General features: G+C 39.0%; 1 protein-coding gene across 6 annotated transcripts in view; it reads left to right on the forward strand.

Annotated features, from left to right (window-relative positions):
- Positions 1–3,610: 3,610 nt before the first annotated feature.
- Positions 3,611–15,748, forward strand: part of LOC109919808 (dual specificity protein phosphatase CDC14A-like) — an 82,025-nt gene continuing 69,887 nt past the window's right edge. For 5 of the 6 annotated variants that reach the window (XR_007266124.1, XR_007266125.1, XM_048620238.1 and 2 more), the window contains exons 1-3: positions 3,611–3,710; positions 4,277–4,367; positions 4,852–4,927. Coding sequence is in view for 4 of the 6 variants with exons in the window: in XM_048620238.1 (XP_048476195.1) it covers positions 3,626–3,710; positions 4,277–4,367; positions 4,852–4,927 (252 nt within the window). In the remaining 2 variants the exon portion in view is untranslated. Of the gene's footprint in view, positions 3,996–4,276; positions 4,368–4,851; positions 4,928–15,748 lie in introns of all 6 variants that reach the window. The other variant, XM_020519837.2, reaches the window with a different exon arrangement.

The following is a 15,748-nucleotide window of genomic DNA, read 5'->3' on the forward strand; positions in this document are numbered from 1 at the left end:
ACCTAGTCTAAGGCCAGATAACTTTTTTTCATTATTTGAATCCGACAGGTCAAGGTGAAGGCATTTATTCATTGGCTGATATTTTCACTGGATGTTTAAGAATGTCATTGTAAATTGAATGTTCTACTGCCCCAAAGAGGGAAATCCTCCAATGGCTCATCTCCTCCTCAGGTCCTCCAGGATAACAGGGTTAAATGCAGGAATCCTAATTGTGGCCATAATTTCAGCAAAGGGTAGTGTTGTGACGAAGAACGGTTAGTAAATTTACCACGATACTTATGGTGAATTATAGGGTTTATTTGAAAGCATTTACAAAGTACAACTGGAAATTCTCAGTTGATCTCAGTAAAGCTTCCCAGCAGAAATTGCTGATGTGCAAAATAGTGGTTAGCAGGTCTTAATTACATGTTTGGTTGAAAAGATAGTATCTTTTGTCTCTTCAACCTAGCTGGCAGTACAAGATTCAAGACTTGTACTTAGTTTTACATAGTACTTAAAGCATAGATAAGCAAGCTATTTGGATAATTTGAATGATTCTTGTGAGCTTCTACCCACTATTCATCTAAAACAAATGATATTGCTAGTGGTTAACTGTAAGTCAGCATTCAAGGGTGCATTCGCCATGCCAAGACCTCAGACAATCAGTCCATTTGTTAACTGTTCAGCACTTTCCTCTCTTGCAGTATAAATGTTGGTTTTCCACTTGAATTGGTCTTTTTGCAAATTACCCTGATGGCGGACACCAGAAATTAGCAGAGTATTGAGAAATGTCTGTGGGTCATGGATATTGATGTGATGAAAACAAGAAGTAAATCTGGCCTTCCACAGACTGACAGCTTTCTGGTGCTTTTTGTACAAGGGTTAGAAAGTAGTGACTCATCTACTCTAAATGTAAGACATTTCTATTACATGTACAGTCATCTCTTCACAACAATTTGGAGATCATCTACATGATAAGGTCCATGTATTTTTACCAATTGAATGTTTTACTAGAATTATGTCGAATCTACAGTGACACAATGCCTTTTACACATCAGATTGCATTTTGGCATTTATGCTCCACGTGAATTTCCAGCCAATTGCCATTTTTTAAAACAATTTTTTTGTTTTTTTTTCTTCCCTGTGTTAACCAATTTCTCTCTAAATACATAATATGCTATTTTCTGCAAATCTTTATTCTTAAATACAATTCTATCAAGTCACCTCTCAACCTTGTATAGAAAAAAAGAGGAGTTAGTTCAATCTTTCCAGATTAGTATAACTTCCTGACTCATTTCTTTTATTCATTCACAGGATGAAGGCATCTTTGGCTGGGCCAGCATTTATTACCCATCCCTAATTGCTCAGCGGGTAATTAAGAGTCAGCCACATTGCTGTGGGTGTGGAGTCACATGTAGGCCAGACCAGATAAGGATGGCAGTTTCCTTCCCTAAAGGAATTTAGAGAACCAGACAATCGGCAATGTATTCATAGTCATCATTGGGATTCTTTATTCCAGATTTTTATTTAATTCAAATTCCACCATCTGCCATGGCAGGATTTAAACCTGGTTCCTCAGAATCTTACCTGGACCTCTGGATTAAAAGTCTAGCAATAATGCCATTAGGCCACTGCTGCCCATAAATTATGCTAATAAGTTCATCCCAGTGTTTCATATCTTTTTTATAGCATGCTGGTGAAGGTGCACAGAGTACTGTAAAGCTTGCTTTGTGCATGCAGTTTCTACAATTGATTATTTCATGAATTTTTATCTTGAATTTCCTAAACGCATGGCTGCTGTTAGTATATATCATTGCAGCAGCAATTTGATTTTCATTAGTTTCTGAGTCATGCAGTACAGATGGCCCTTTGGTCCATCAGATCTGTACTGACAAAAAAAAAATCACCTATCCACTCTAATTCTACTCTCCACCACTTGGTCCATAGCCATGAATCTTATGACATTTTCAAGTATTCATCCAGGTATGTTTTTTTAAAAGGCTGTGAGGTTTCCTGTCTGTATTACTCTCCCAGGCAATGCATTCCAGATTTCCATTTTCTACAAATACCCTCTAACCCTCCTGCCCCTCACCTTAAAAAATAATTCCTCCTTGTTATTGATCTAAGCAGAACAGCTGGCTCCTATCCACCCTGTCCTTGCCCCTCAAATCTATACACGTCAGTAAAGTCTGTCACTACTTTCTCTGCTCTACAGAAAACAATCTGACAATCTAAGCCTATCCAGCTTCTACTCAAAGCTGTTGACAGTTTATGTAATTGGGAAAAAATTGGCAAATGGAGTATAATAAGGGAAAATATAAAATGTTCATTTTGGAAGGGAGAATGGAAGTATTATTTAAATGGAGAAAAACTGCAACACACAGCACGTCTGGCAGCATCTGTGGGGAGAAAGCAGAGTTAATATTTCGAGTCCAGTGACTCTTTAAATCGCAATATCCCTGTGTTTCTTTGACTTTGAGAAGTAGCATAATGAGCAAAAGTCACATGGGGATAATAAAGGAAAATGAGACAACAGAAATTATTTTTACAGAAGATCTACTTCTATTTTATTTAATTTGTATTACATAGAGAGTGGTTCAAGTGTGGAATGAACTTCCTGAGGAAGTGGTGGATGTGGGTACAATTACAGCATTTAAAACACATTTGGATAAGTACATGAAACGGAAAGGTTTGGAGGAATATGGGCCAGGAGCAGACTGGTGGGACTGGTTTGGTTTAGGATTATGTTCGGCATGGACTGGTTGGACCAAAGGGTCTGTTTCTGTGCTGTATGACTCTGAGTATGTGACAAAACATGTCATTTTTCAGCAATCGACAATTGGCATTGTTCTATTCTGTTCTACATCATGTCTTTACCTAGCTTGTCCATAATGGTATCTATACTGATCACCTCAACCACTATTTGAAGTAGCAAATTCCACATCCTAACCATTCTTTAGGTGAAAACGACTTGAATTCACCACTGACTCAGTGATATTTTGAGTCTGGTGGCTCCCAAAAGTGACAATGTCTGTGTATACTGTCAAATTCCTTCATAATTTTATAAATCTCCATCAGGTGACTTCTGCATCTTGTTTTTTTAATCGAAATGAACCCAAATCTGATGACTACTCTTTTTCTGCATGTAAGATCTACATATAATTTTTCACCTTGAAGACACCATATGCGTTCAATGTCTCTTCCACTTCCTCATTCCCTATGCTCTTTTCTCCTGTTTCCGTCTCCAAGGGACGAACTTTTGTGCTGTAACCAGTCTGTTTCATTTCCTTCAACCACCTAACCATTAATGCTGACAGGGTCTCCAGTTCCAGACTCTGATGTTGCGCGTCACAACCTCAGCATGTCAAATAAAAAGATGCCACTGTCTGGCCTAATTCTCTGGACTGCCTTGTTTTCCCTGCGCAGAGGAGAAGCTCGTGGGACATGCAGTAAGCTGCAGCAGCGCCACTGCCCTCAGCTGTGAAGCTCTGAGATGCTCAATACTGAGTGCTGGGGCGGGGTTAATGGCTGACGACATGTGGTTTCCACTGACAACCATCAGGGCCTCATTCCAATAGGCGGGTTCGTATTCGGGAACTGGGCTGGAGTGAGTGTCAATCAGGCAAAGCTGGCCAATGCCTGGGGAATGCGGACGCTTGACTCTGAGAGTGACAGGCTGCAGACAAGAGGGGGCCACTTTGACTTTTGGACCCTCGGTGGTGATGCGATAAGTATTCAAATATTGGCACCACTTTTCTGCAATGTTTGCGGTCCCGTGAATGCTGTAGTAGTCTTTGCTGCAAGTGTTTTTCCCAGCCGGAGGGAACTGTTCTGAAAGTTGACCTTGGGCGAGCCCCAAGTCTATTATCAACGTTTGTTTTTTTTTCCCCGAGACTGGGTGCAGTTCTTTAGCTAAAGTGCGCGCTGAAAAGTTTCTGCAGCTTTGTTTCGTTTTTGCCTAAGTTGCGGAATGGCGGACGGAGAGGAGCTGCTAAATGCGGCGGAGTTTATAAAAGGTGACGGCCTGTGTAACTGATATTGATTTGAAATAGGTTGCATTGAGGAGCAGATTCTCTTCCGTAATCTGCGTGGTTTCAAGGCATGGCGGTTTTAAATTTTAAATGGTTCCAACTTGGGCAGCAGCCTATCGCGAAGCGCCTGAACCATGGATATGGTTGTTTGTGTGGGTGAAGACGGACGCTTTGCTACTTCATGCAGTTTGTAAATGTGCGGCAACGGTATATTAATCTGGTACAGTCAATTGTGTTTATCTTTTCTGTTGTTACATGTGTTTCAGATCGGCTGTATTTTGCTATTCTTCGACATAAACCCAAAAACTCAGCAAATACGCACTATTTTAGCGTTGATGATGAGCTTGTGTATGAAAAGTGAGTATATTTTCGAGACTTCTTTCCCAATTTTTAATTTCATGTAAGGCCTTTTGAAATGTCATTGCTTTTAAGACTCATATGTGCCCCACTGACTGCGCAGCATCGCCCTAGATATGCCAGAACAACCCTTGATGATTAAGGAGTTGGTTGTATTCAATTTAAACATACTTCCACGATTTGACTAAGTCAATATGTCGAAACTTTGCTTTTAAACGAAACAGTTAATATAAACTTTTTTTATTTCCCACTACACATGTATATTTCTTAAGATCTATCATTGTTACATTAATTCATCAGTGTTGTTTAAAAGCTTCTATTAAACTGGCGAAACCTGCCTAGCAGCCGTTTACGTTTTTAGGGCTGTGCAAGGAAGTATTCAGTCGTAATACCAGTTACAATGGTGTGGGGCAAACTCGATGAACCAGCCCGTATTTACCTTCCATTTAAATTTGCATGTTTCTTCATAACTTTTATTTTCTAGTTTCTATGCAGATTTCGGACCTCTGAACATGGCCATGTTATACAGATACTGCTGCAAATTAAACAAAAAAATAAAGGTAAACTGAAATATTTATTTTTTTCTTTTTAAAAAAAGAGGTCTAAAATGTTTTTAAACAAATGTCAAGAGCGCTATAGAGCTAAGATTTCAATGTAGCCATCTTGCTCAGCGCACAAGTGAGAATAGTTACAGAATGTGTCTGAGTTTTCCAATAGAATTTTTCAAGTTAAATTTGTGAATTGGTCAAGCATTGTTCAGTAATTGTCCAAAAAAATACACTGGAATGACTGTAGGTAAGCCAAGTTTCTCGTATTAACACTGGAGTACAGGAATGTGAACTTGATCAAACCTAATCAACCCATTCAAAGACGTTACCTCACACCTCTGGAGCAGATGGGACTTGAGCCTGGGCCACCTTGCTCACAGGCAGGGTCACCATCACTGCACCATGGGGCTCCTGTTGGGTAGCTTGGCTAAGGATGTAATAAGTGCTGAACTGAAGAGAGTTTAAAAGATGCATTTGAATGATTTCCTGTGGCATTGCATGTGAGATTCACAACCTGATGTTGTCTTCAGATAATCATTTTCGGATGATTAGATTGGGTTTGAGGAGGGAGGAAGGTATCAATTCAATGTTCTGAAAGTCACTTATTTGATTCTTTTGTTTCCACTGAATCTTCAGTGTTAAAGTTTATAATGGGAACTGTTTGCATAAATTTATTTGTCCTGAAATTGAATCTTCCTCCAGTATTGGCACTGAAAAGTCCATAATTTTGAAGGGTGGAAGAGGGTTTGATGATATCCAATAAGTTTTAACACAGCATTTCCTGTTTTAAATGTGACAAAAAAATGTATGTAGTTGCTTAGATCATGAGTTAGTTTGTACTTGTATTATATAGTCTATGCATTGATTATTTTGCAAGGTTAGATTTATATATTTTATTTTAGATCTCAGATTCTCCATGACCATTATTTCTAAACTACATGGAGAAAGAAACGCTATCTATGTCTGCATGTTTGAGAAAATCTTGATCTAATGTAGTCTAGTGATGTGACTGCACTCTGAGTTGAAAAATTGAGATTTAAAAAAAAAATCTGCTTTTAAGTTGAGGGGCTTTAAGGATGTATTGGATTATCAATACCTTTTAGAATTTGTGCAACATTTCCAACTGGGGGGAGAAAGAGAAGCTTCAGATGTAGGTACTTTTTTTTAAAAGGGTTTAAGGTATCTGCTTCCACCACCAACTCAGGCAGTGAATTCCAGACACCCACCACTCTTTACGTTATAAAAAAAATTTCCTCCACTTGCGCTAACCCTTCTGCCACTTAGCTAGTATCTATGATCCTTTTGGTTCTTGAAGTCTCTGCCTAGGGAAACAGGTTGCTCCTGTCTACTCTACCTGTTCTCATTACTTTGTTTACCTCAATCATGTCACCCCCCCAGCCTTCCCTGTTTCAAGGAAAAGAACCATAACCTTGCCAGTCTCTCCTTGTAGCTACAATTCTCCAGCCTGGCTACGTTCTAGAAAATCATCTCTGCCATCTCTGCAGTCTCTCTCCAGAGCAACTATGTCCTTCATGTACTGTGGTGACCAGAACTGCACTTAATATTCCCGTTGTGGCCTCACTAGTTTCTAATACAGGATCATCATTATGTCCCTATTTTTGAGTTCTATACTTCTGCCAATGAAGGAGAGCATTCTATATGTCTACTTTAAAACCTTGTCTGCTAGTATTGCTACCTTTTAGGGATCTGCGCACTTGCTTGCCAAGATCTCTCACTTGGTCCACTGTTGTCAGTTTATTCCTGTTTACCATGTATTCCCCTTTACTGTTTGACCTCCATAAGTACATTACCTCATACTTATCAGAGTTGAACTCCATCTGCCACTTTTCTCTGTTCTCCACCAACCTGTCTGTGTCATTATGGAGCTTATTGCTATCCTTTACACTATCCACTACATGGCCAATTTTTGTTATCTGCAAATTTCCCAATTGTGCCCCCCATGTTCAAGTCCAAATCATTAATGTATAAAACAAACAGCAGGGGTCCCTACGACGAACCCTATGGAACGCCACTTGAAACAGCTTTCTATTCGCAGGGCCAGACATTGACCATTACCCTTTGCCTCCTGTTACTAAACCAGCAAATCTAACTTTTTTTGAAGCTATGAAAAATCCTCCCAAAAATCAAGGGGTTGACTTTTTGTCGAGTGTGAAATGTGAACTGCCAATGTTGGCATAGGTGAGGTTACTTTGCAATGATAAAAAAGACAATACCACCTGTAATTCAAATTGGATAAACATGTGTTTTATTAAATGACAGTTGTAAAAGAATACCTTGTACTAAATTATAACATTTTAAAAGCCATTGAATTCCTCATCTTTTGACATCCTAAAGTAAACAGTTAATTGAATTCACAGAGTCACTTTGACTCAAGTCTTCATAAGGACCTCACTCTTGACTAGATGTGAGGCTTTAGTTTCGGTACTGTTGCTCCCCAATAATTTACCTTTCTCTCCACTATTAAATTGAATATTGTACATTTTTGATCAATCTGATGACCTATTGTGTATTAATAATAACATCCCAGAATTTGATGACAGTCCCACATTAAAAAACATCAAGCTGTGTGCCATGCATTTTTCCATTCTTCATGAAATTTTTTTGTCAACCATCCACTTATTCTATTGAGTAAGCATGATCCTGGAATAGATTGTTGAAACACTTTCTCCAACTATTGAACTAAGGACATTAGATATCCTGGTGTAGTACATTTTGATGTTACCACCTCATGGGCACCTCTTGATCTCATTGATTGTATAGGATCTTGACATATCCCACATGAATAAGCTGCATTATTGGCAGATGCTCATTTCATATTGGTGACCCACAACTTCACCTTTTTCTTCCTCATCCAACTGTTGTCAAGGTCACTTTTGGCATAATTTTACGTTTGAAAGTTATCCTGGCCTATACTTTTATTCAAAATGCATTACCAACAGAACAGGATTAATGTGCCAGGGAAACTTGGCATTTGTGGAGAGAGAAAAACAAAGTTAATGTTTCAAGTCCAATGGCTGTTCCTCAGAACCCCTGAATCTTTTTTGGCTGTGTCCTCTAGAAATTTTCACTAGACCAATTGTACCCCCCATGTTGCTGTCTAACAGCATTTTTATGCAAGCAGGTATAAATGTCTACTCTTGTGTGAATTTTGTTATATTATTTTGATGGATGAAAGGCTAAGTAGCCAATGAGTGTTTTGAGCACATCACTGTGCATTGACCCTTAATGTTTGCTAAGGGACTCCAAACAAAAGATTGGTCAAGCTTTGGGATGACTTTTTGCTGAAGTTCACATACTTGTTTCCATGTCTGGGAGTCTGCCATAATTGTCAATGAAAATAAATAGGTTTTGTCAGTATACAACTTGTTTCTGTGGTATTGCAGGATGTTCAGGCATATTGAGAAGGTCATAAAAGTTTGGCATTGAGCTTGTTTGTTGGCGTTTTTTATATTCTACCAAGCAGTGAATTCCTGGGAAGCGTACCTTTTTACATTTTAAGAAGTTTTGCTTGATATTGACAAGATGACACCAAAACTGGTGATGTAGTTGACATTGAAGAAGTTACCTCCGAGTACAATGAGACCTTGATCAGATGGGCCAATGGGTCAAGGAGTAGCAGTTGGAGCTTAATTTAGACAAATGTGAGGTGTTGCATTTTGGTAAGGCAAACTGGGACAAAACTTGTGCAATTAATGGTAGGGTCCTGGGGAGTGTTGCTCAACAAAGGGATCCAGGGATGCAAATGCATAGTTCCTCGAAAGTGGAGTCGCAGGTAGGACAAGGTGATGAAGACGGTGTTCGACATATTGCCTTTATTGGTCAGAGCATTGAGTATAGGAGTTGGGATGCCATGCTGTGACTGTACAACACATTGATAAGGCCATTTCTAGAATACAGCATTCAATTCTGGTCTCCCTGCTACAGGAAGGATGTTGTTAAACTTGAAAGGGTTCAGAAAAGATTTACAAGGATGTTGCTGAGATTGAAGTGTTTGATCTGTAGGGAGATGCTGAATAGGCTGGGGCTTTTTTACTGGATCACCAGAGGCTGAGGAATGGCTTTATAAAATCATGGGGACATGGATAGGCTGAAGAGCCAAGGTCTTTTTCCCAGGGTGGGGGAGTCCAAAACAAGGGGGCATAGGCTTAAAGTGAGAGGGGAAAGATGCAGAAGTAACTTGAGCGGCAACTTTTTCATGCAGTGGGTGGTGAGTGTATCAAATGAACTGCCAGAGGAGGTGGCGGAGATGGGTACAATAACAACATTAAAAGGTATCTGGATGGGTACATGAATAGGAAAGGTTTAGAGGGATATGGTCCCAATTCTGGTAAATGGGACTAGATCTTTTTAGGATATCTGGGTGGCGTGCACAAGTTGGACTGAAGGATCTGTTTCTGTACTGTAAACTCTGATTCTAATTTACTGGTAACCTTCGTGTGCTGTACCTGACAGTACATTGCCATTCCACACTCATTGAGGGAATGTGGTAATGATGATCTCATTTCAAACATTGTGAAGACCTTTGATTTCATTTGTAGATTCTCTAAGTTGCCTCAATTATGTGCAATAACCAGTTGTCAGATTTTTCATTTGCTTCTCACTTCATGTAGCAGAAGATGACCATTTCCTATTTTTTTGAGCATGCCCAAGGTTTAAAGTGTTTTTTGCTGAGTTGTAATCATTTTGCTTGGGCGTAATTGTCTCAATCTTCCAATTCTTCACTCTGTAGGCTTGTTCTTTATTTTCTGTGATTGTAAAACTGCAGTTATGCCTTCGTTGCACATTCACATTGTGAAGATACAAATGATGGCTCTGAAGAGACATCCAAGTCAGAAGATTGGGCATAGGTCATAATAAGCATTGCCAATGAGTGTGTGAGATCAAAAATCTGGGATCCCACTGCTACTAAAACAAACCTGTGTAATCAGAAGTCAATATTTTTTAGATTGGATGGATACTTTTACAGGATCAATGTGTGTTTACACATGACTGATCTTGCTGTTGCTAATCTTGTGCTGGAATGTTTCAGTGTGTGTCTATCAACAGTCCAATGCCTCAATGTATTTTCTAAATTTCAAACCTAAAATGCAGTCTACAGAAAGTAGACAAAGACCTTCCAAAAGATTCATAACCGTTTTTTTTTGTTTTCACTTTCTTTTTGTCTTTTGGGAAGTTTATTTTAGTAAGATTCAGTAAAAAGCATTCAGCTTCCGAACTTTGCATGCTATTAAAATGTGGATTCTTTACATTCCTCCTACACTCCTTCACTGGAGCTTTAAGTGCACAAACATGCATTGCAGTTTTCAATACATTACAGTTGCTATAACTCTAAACATATATTTCTGAGCTGAAAAATTATATTGACTCCTACTGTGAGAGCCCTAAATATGCATTTGTTAGCTAAAACTGGTGGTCAACTTATTCTTTGAGTTTAGGCTTAAATATATATTTTGATGCTGATTATAGTTGCATACAAAACCACGCTGGAACATTCAGCTGAAAATTTTCAAGGTCTTCCGTCCCTTAATCTTGAGCTATAGATTCATGTAGGTTTGTGGCAATAAATGTTAGGCTAATTTGTTGATACTTGATTCACAAATACAATACATTACATGGTGTTGGAGGATAAGCATAACAGTAAGAAGGAAAACCTTTTCTATTTGCATTCTGAAGCTAATTGGTTGAAATTTGCAGCCTCTTTTGGGAAGGACAGTGTAAACAAAAATATTAAATACAAGAACTGCAGAAAATCTATAATAAAATAGAATTTGATAGCGTGAAGAATTTGTTTAGTATTGCCTAAAGCAGATATTCGGGCCAAAACCAAGTTGTTTTTTTTTCTTTTTTTTTGCTTCTGAGAATGTTAGAACTGTGTTTTTATGTCTACGCCAATTGTAGAATTACGTAATCAGTACGGGATTGCATAACAACATGCTGAGCAAAAATGATATTTGCATTTACCCACATTGCAAAATATCGTGTTATTAGTAGTAAACCTATGATGATTATCAAGTGCCATGCTTATCTTGAGATGACTGCATAAGTGATTATCAGAGGCAAATGTTGACAATGCAAGCAGCTTAGCAATGAACCTTCTTTATTTTAAGGTTTTTTTTTAAGCACAACAACATTGATAAGTGGAGTGTTGCAGTCCATTAGTACCAATTTAAACAGCGTACAGCTATTGTTCCAAGGTGAGAGTTAACTGGCAATATTTCATGGCGTCAGTAGTGAGATATTGAGATGTTGAAAGGCACATTCTGAAATCAGAACTTCAAGATCTTTCGTGACAAAGATGATGGCCAAAGATTTGCAGTAGGGTGTAAGATTGACCTGGAGGATGAACGTGAATCATGTGAGTTCTAACAACATGCATTTCCAACTCTTGAAATTTTCTGCAATTGAGCATGTGTGATGTCACTGTTCAACTTAGCATGTGCAGATAGATCATGGTGGCTAATTTTGCACTGAGAATACTTACACATGCCTTTTAAAATTAAAAGGCATCAAGTAATTTGTGGAAAGAAACCACCTACAGGCTATATCTTAAGACCAGATGAATTTTCATAATTTGAAATTATGATGCCTAGTATACATTGATTTCTTACCTTTTTAAGCTACTTTACATGGCATAACGTTCAGCCGTTGTCATAAAATATTGCACAAAGCTGCTTTAACCTCGCTTTTGCCATAACTTTGTGATTTCTATTTCTTTCTTCCTTTGTGGGAAATTAATCAATGCCTTCAATGACAAGTTGCATTCTGAACTGAAGAGTGACCACGAGAGGGACGGTGCTGCTGCTACAACACTATTATTTATCTTTTTGCATCCCCCACCCCTTCCCTGGCCTCTTCAATTTCCTTCTTTCTCTACTCTCCTGATGAGTGATTTTAGTCTGACTTTGGGTACTCCAAGCACTGCTGAATGAAAATTGCTGTTGAGGACCATGTGCAGGGGCATGGTTTTTTTTTTTTTTTCTTTCTTCAATAGGTTACTTGTTTGGGGAGGAGGAGGAGAGAATAATGTGACACAGCAGAGATCAAGTCTGAGTTCAATCCTTTTTACGTTGACTACATCTTTCCGTAGTGTTAGTATGACCATTTGGGTTAACTAGACAGTAACCAGATACAGAGAGATCTCTTCCCTCTGTACCCTGATTCCACTTCAACCTTTTGCAATGCCTCCACTACCTTTCTGTTTTGAAAAGCTGCAATCCTCAGATTTATTAACGGAGATCCAGAATTATCATCTTGATGAGCTATCTGAAGTGCACTATATCATCATTCTTTTTTTAATCAAGGGCTGAGTGTGAGATCACCTTGACACCTACCCCAACAAGTTAAGCATTATCACTAAACCATTAGGATGAAACTGACTTGACTTCGATGTATTACCTTTGTGACCTATCAGTCATTGTAGTAAAAGAATCAGAAGCTCTCTGAAATCTTGTGTTCAGAGAGCAATACGACTACAACTCTGGGTAGGCTGTGGTTCCTACAGTCAAATTGAGTTACTATGCCAAACACTTGTATAATGATGTACAGCAGTTGTTGGTAGAAGCTAACTGCCTTTTATGTGCAAGTTTGGAACATTAATGCATAAAAGCTCTGAGTCTGAAAATGGTGCTTGTTTACTGTTGGTGATAAATACTTCTATATGTAGGATTAGATCAATAGTACGTACTCTGAGTTGTTTTGGAATTGGGCATGTTGTTAAATAACAAACATGCATATACAGAAGGTCAGACTGCATTTACAGCTCCTGGGAGTAATTGACTTTAGTTTCCAATTATGGAACATTTAGTACAGTTCAGTTATTGGACAACATAAGGTGACGAATAAACTGCAGCAGATTCCAATGGACTTTAATGTCTATTTTTGACTTGTATACTGGTGCTTAAAGTTTGTAGAACGCTTTCTTGTAAAATTATTGAAAAGAAGCTTGTTGCGTCCTTAAGTGTTAGAATTAATTTAGGCAGACAATGCGCAAACGTAGTCACAAGTGCATTTGTGTAACTGTTTGGATATGTAATATTGCAACGGTTTTGTAGAACAAGAACTTTAAACCTGATGTTATATGTCAGACCGCACATCTAAGGAAGACTGAAACATGCTTACACATTTAGTGATTCAAAGCTAAATGGTACTGTTGAAACATTGATAAAGTATTACCTGAAATCTATTGAAGAAGCTAGAGTTCCTAGATTGTGACATCAAAACTAAAACCAAGCTCATGGTTTACCATGTGGTCATGATTCCTACCTTACAATGTAGGACTCCAGTGTGGACACTGTACAGAAGTCACCTCAAAGCAGGGGTCAAACTAGCTACTATTGCTGTAAAAGATCCTATCTATGAGGTGGGAGGACAGGCATAAGTGACCACAACACAAAATTGTACAAGGAAGGATGAATTGGCAGTCTGAATCAGTGATTTAGAGGATATCTGGTGTCGGTATCTGTGGCCATTGCAAGTATCAAGGCCATGATTGTCCTATCATCAATTTTGTTGGGTCAGTCCCTATCCAAATTTCAGATACCAGACTCCCAAAACAGATGAATTTTTTTCTCTCCGCTCAGTCAGGGCAGATGCTCCACAGCAGGAAGAAGAAGCATCTTGAGGATTTGAACTGAAGGAATATTGGTGTCCACTTGTAGGAGACTGTTGCTGGGGACATATTCTGTAACACTTGTCCAGTTGCACCCTTCCTCCTTGCTATCCAAGGCTTCAGGCCCATCTTCAGGGTAAAGGAACGATTTACCTGCATTTCCCTCAATCTAGTTTACTGTATTTGCTGCTCACAAATGTGGTCTCCTCTACCTTGGGAGACGAAAAACAGGTTGGGCAAACGCTTTGCAGAGCACCTATGTTGTATCCACAAAATTACTCTGAGGTTCCAGTTGCCTGCCACCTGAACACATCACTGTGTTCCTATACCAACATCTCTGTCTCAGGCCTGCTGTAACACTGCAGTGAGGCTTAGTGCAAGCTCAAAGAACAGCCTCTCACTTTCTGTTTGGGATTCCTGTAGCCTTCAGGACTTAATATTAAGGTCAGTAATTTTAGAACCTGAACACTTTTTTTTTTTAAACCCACTCTCACACACCTAGCTTTGTCATAACATGGGCTCTTTCAGCGCAGCTAACCTACCTACGATCCACATTATTAGTTTTTCTTTCTCCTGAGCCTGATATTGTCCACGCTTTTGTCTTCCTAACTGTTGTTTTCTTTCTCTTTGGGCCCCATCTCTGCCTATCCACTCGTTCCTCCCCCTACTCCCATCTTCATATATACCACCTTTTCCTAGCTATCAGTTCTGAAGAAGGGCCTCTTGACTAGAGACATTAACTCTGTTTTCTTTCCACAGGTCGTGTCAGACCTATTGTGTTTTTCCAGCGATTTGTGTTTTTGTTTCAGATTTCCAGCATTTTCGGTTCGTTGTTATATTTTATCATGGATAATCATCTCGCCTCGAAAGATACCCAGCGATTGTTATGTTGTTGAAACCTCTCTTGCCCCAGGTGCAAGCCCAGGCCATTTTGGTAGGATGCCTACTTGCAGGTTATAGAGATCACACAAAATTGAATGTGGAGTGAGAGTTGAATGGTAATTGCCCAGAAGCAAGGGGACCTTGCAGAAAGCCATCGCTTTCTCAGCGGCAGTTAGCAATTAGCAAACACATTTAGCTTGCCAACCAATCAGCATCCTTTTCTCCTGCAGTATAAATTGGTGTGATTGTTTGAAGTATAACATTCTTGTGTTTGTCCTGATGAGTGCTAGACAAAAAGCTTCAGCAACATTTCTCTCCCCAGCAATATTGATTTGGTCTTGTTTTGCAAATCCACAGTATTAAATTATGCAAGTTAGGATGAATTGGCATCCCAGTTTCGACACGAGAGGATGTCTGGTGTCCATATCAGTCATCGTAAATATAGAGTAATTAGATATGGGCTAATTTCAGAATTACCAAGTAGTGATCCTTGCCTTTTTGGGTGTTTTTCTTCCCATTAAAAGTTTTTCCTCTGAACCTCATTCCCAGCATTGATATTCACCTTCAGCATACAGTTCAGCCCAAAAGTGATTTATAGAAGATCAAGACTATAACATTTTATGACTTAGAAGCAGACTTGGCAGTCACATTGGCCTAATTACCTTCTGTCCAATGCAGCATCTGTTGTTGAATTGCTGCACTTCTTAGCAAAGGGCTTGTGCAAAATTGGAGAGGCTAACATCACATAAAACCAGCCTGTGCCTCTTAAGTTGGAGGAATGCATTCTGGCTGGTTAGTTACAAGAGCGTGAGCAAGACCTCATATTGTAGGATGGTCCAATAGGGCAGAGATGAGCTTCAAAATTTTCCAGAGCTGCACTGAAGGCCTTGGCTGAAGAGTTGGAGGGGTGTCATCCATCTACAGGGAGCTAGGAAGCCTTTCATACATAATTCAGCAGTCCGTGAACGGACATATCTGTGGCAGTCAGTGTCAGGAGCTGATTCTGAAGGACCAGAACAAAATAGCACAAAATAAGTTTAATGATCTTAATAATGTTGATGTTTTGGTTGTGAGTTCATGCTCTGAAATGTTAACTGTTTCTCTTCCACAGTTGCTGCCAGACCTGTTTGAGTATTTCCAGCATTTTCAATTTTTATAATGGATAATTTTAACATGGGGACTGCATTGTATACTCTGAAAACAAAGAAAAATGACGCAGAATTAAATTTCTAAATACTGTCTCACAACTGCCATACACCATCATGAAGCAAATGAACAACTGATGAAGTATGAGATAACAAGGTGTAGAGCTGGATGAACAC

Source organism: Rhincodon typus, chromosome 3 (assembly GCF_021869965.1).
Source record: "Rhincodon typus isolate 14 chromosome 3, sRhiTyp1.1, whole genome shotgun sequence".
Classification (NCBI taxonomy): domain Eukaryota; kingdom Metazoa; phylum Chordata; class Chondrichthyes; order Orectolobiformes; family Rhincodontidae; genus Rhincodon; species Rhincodon typus.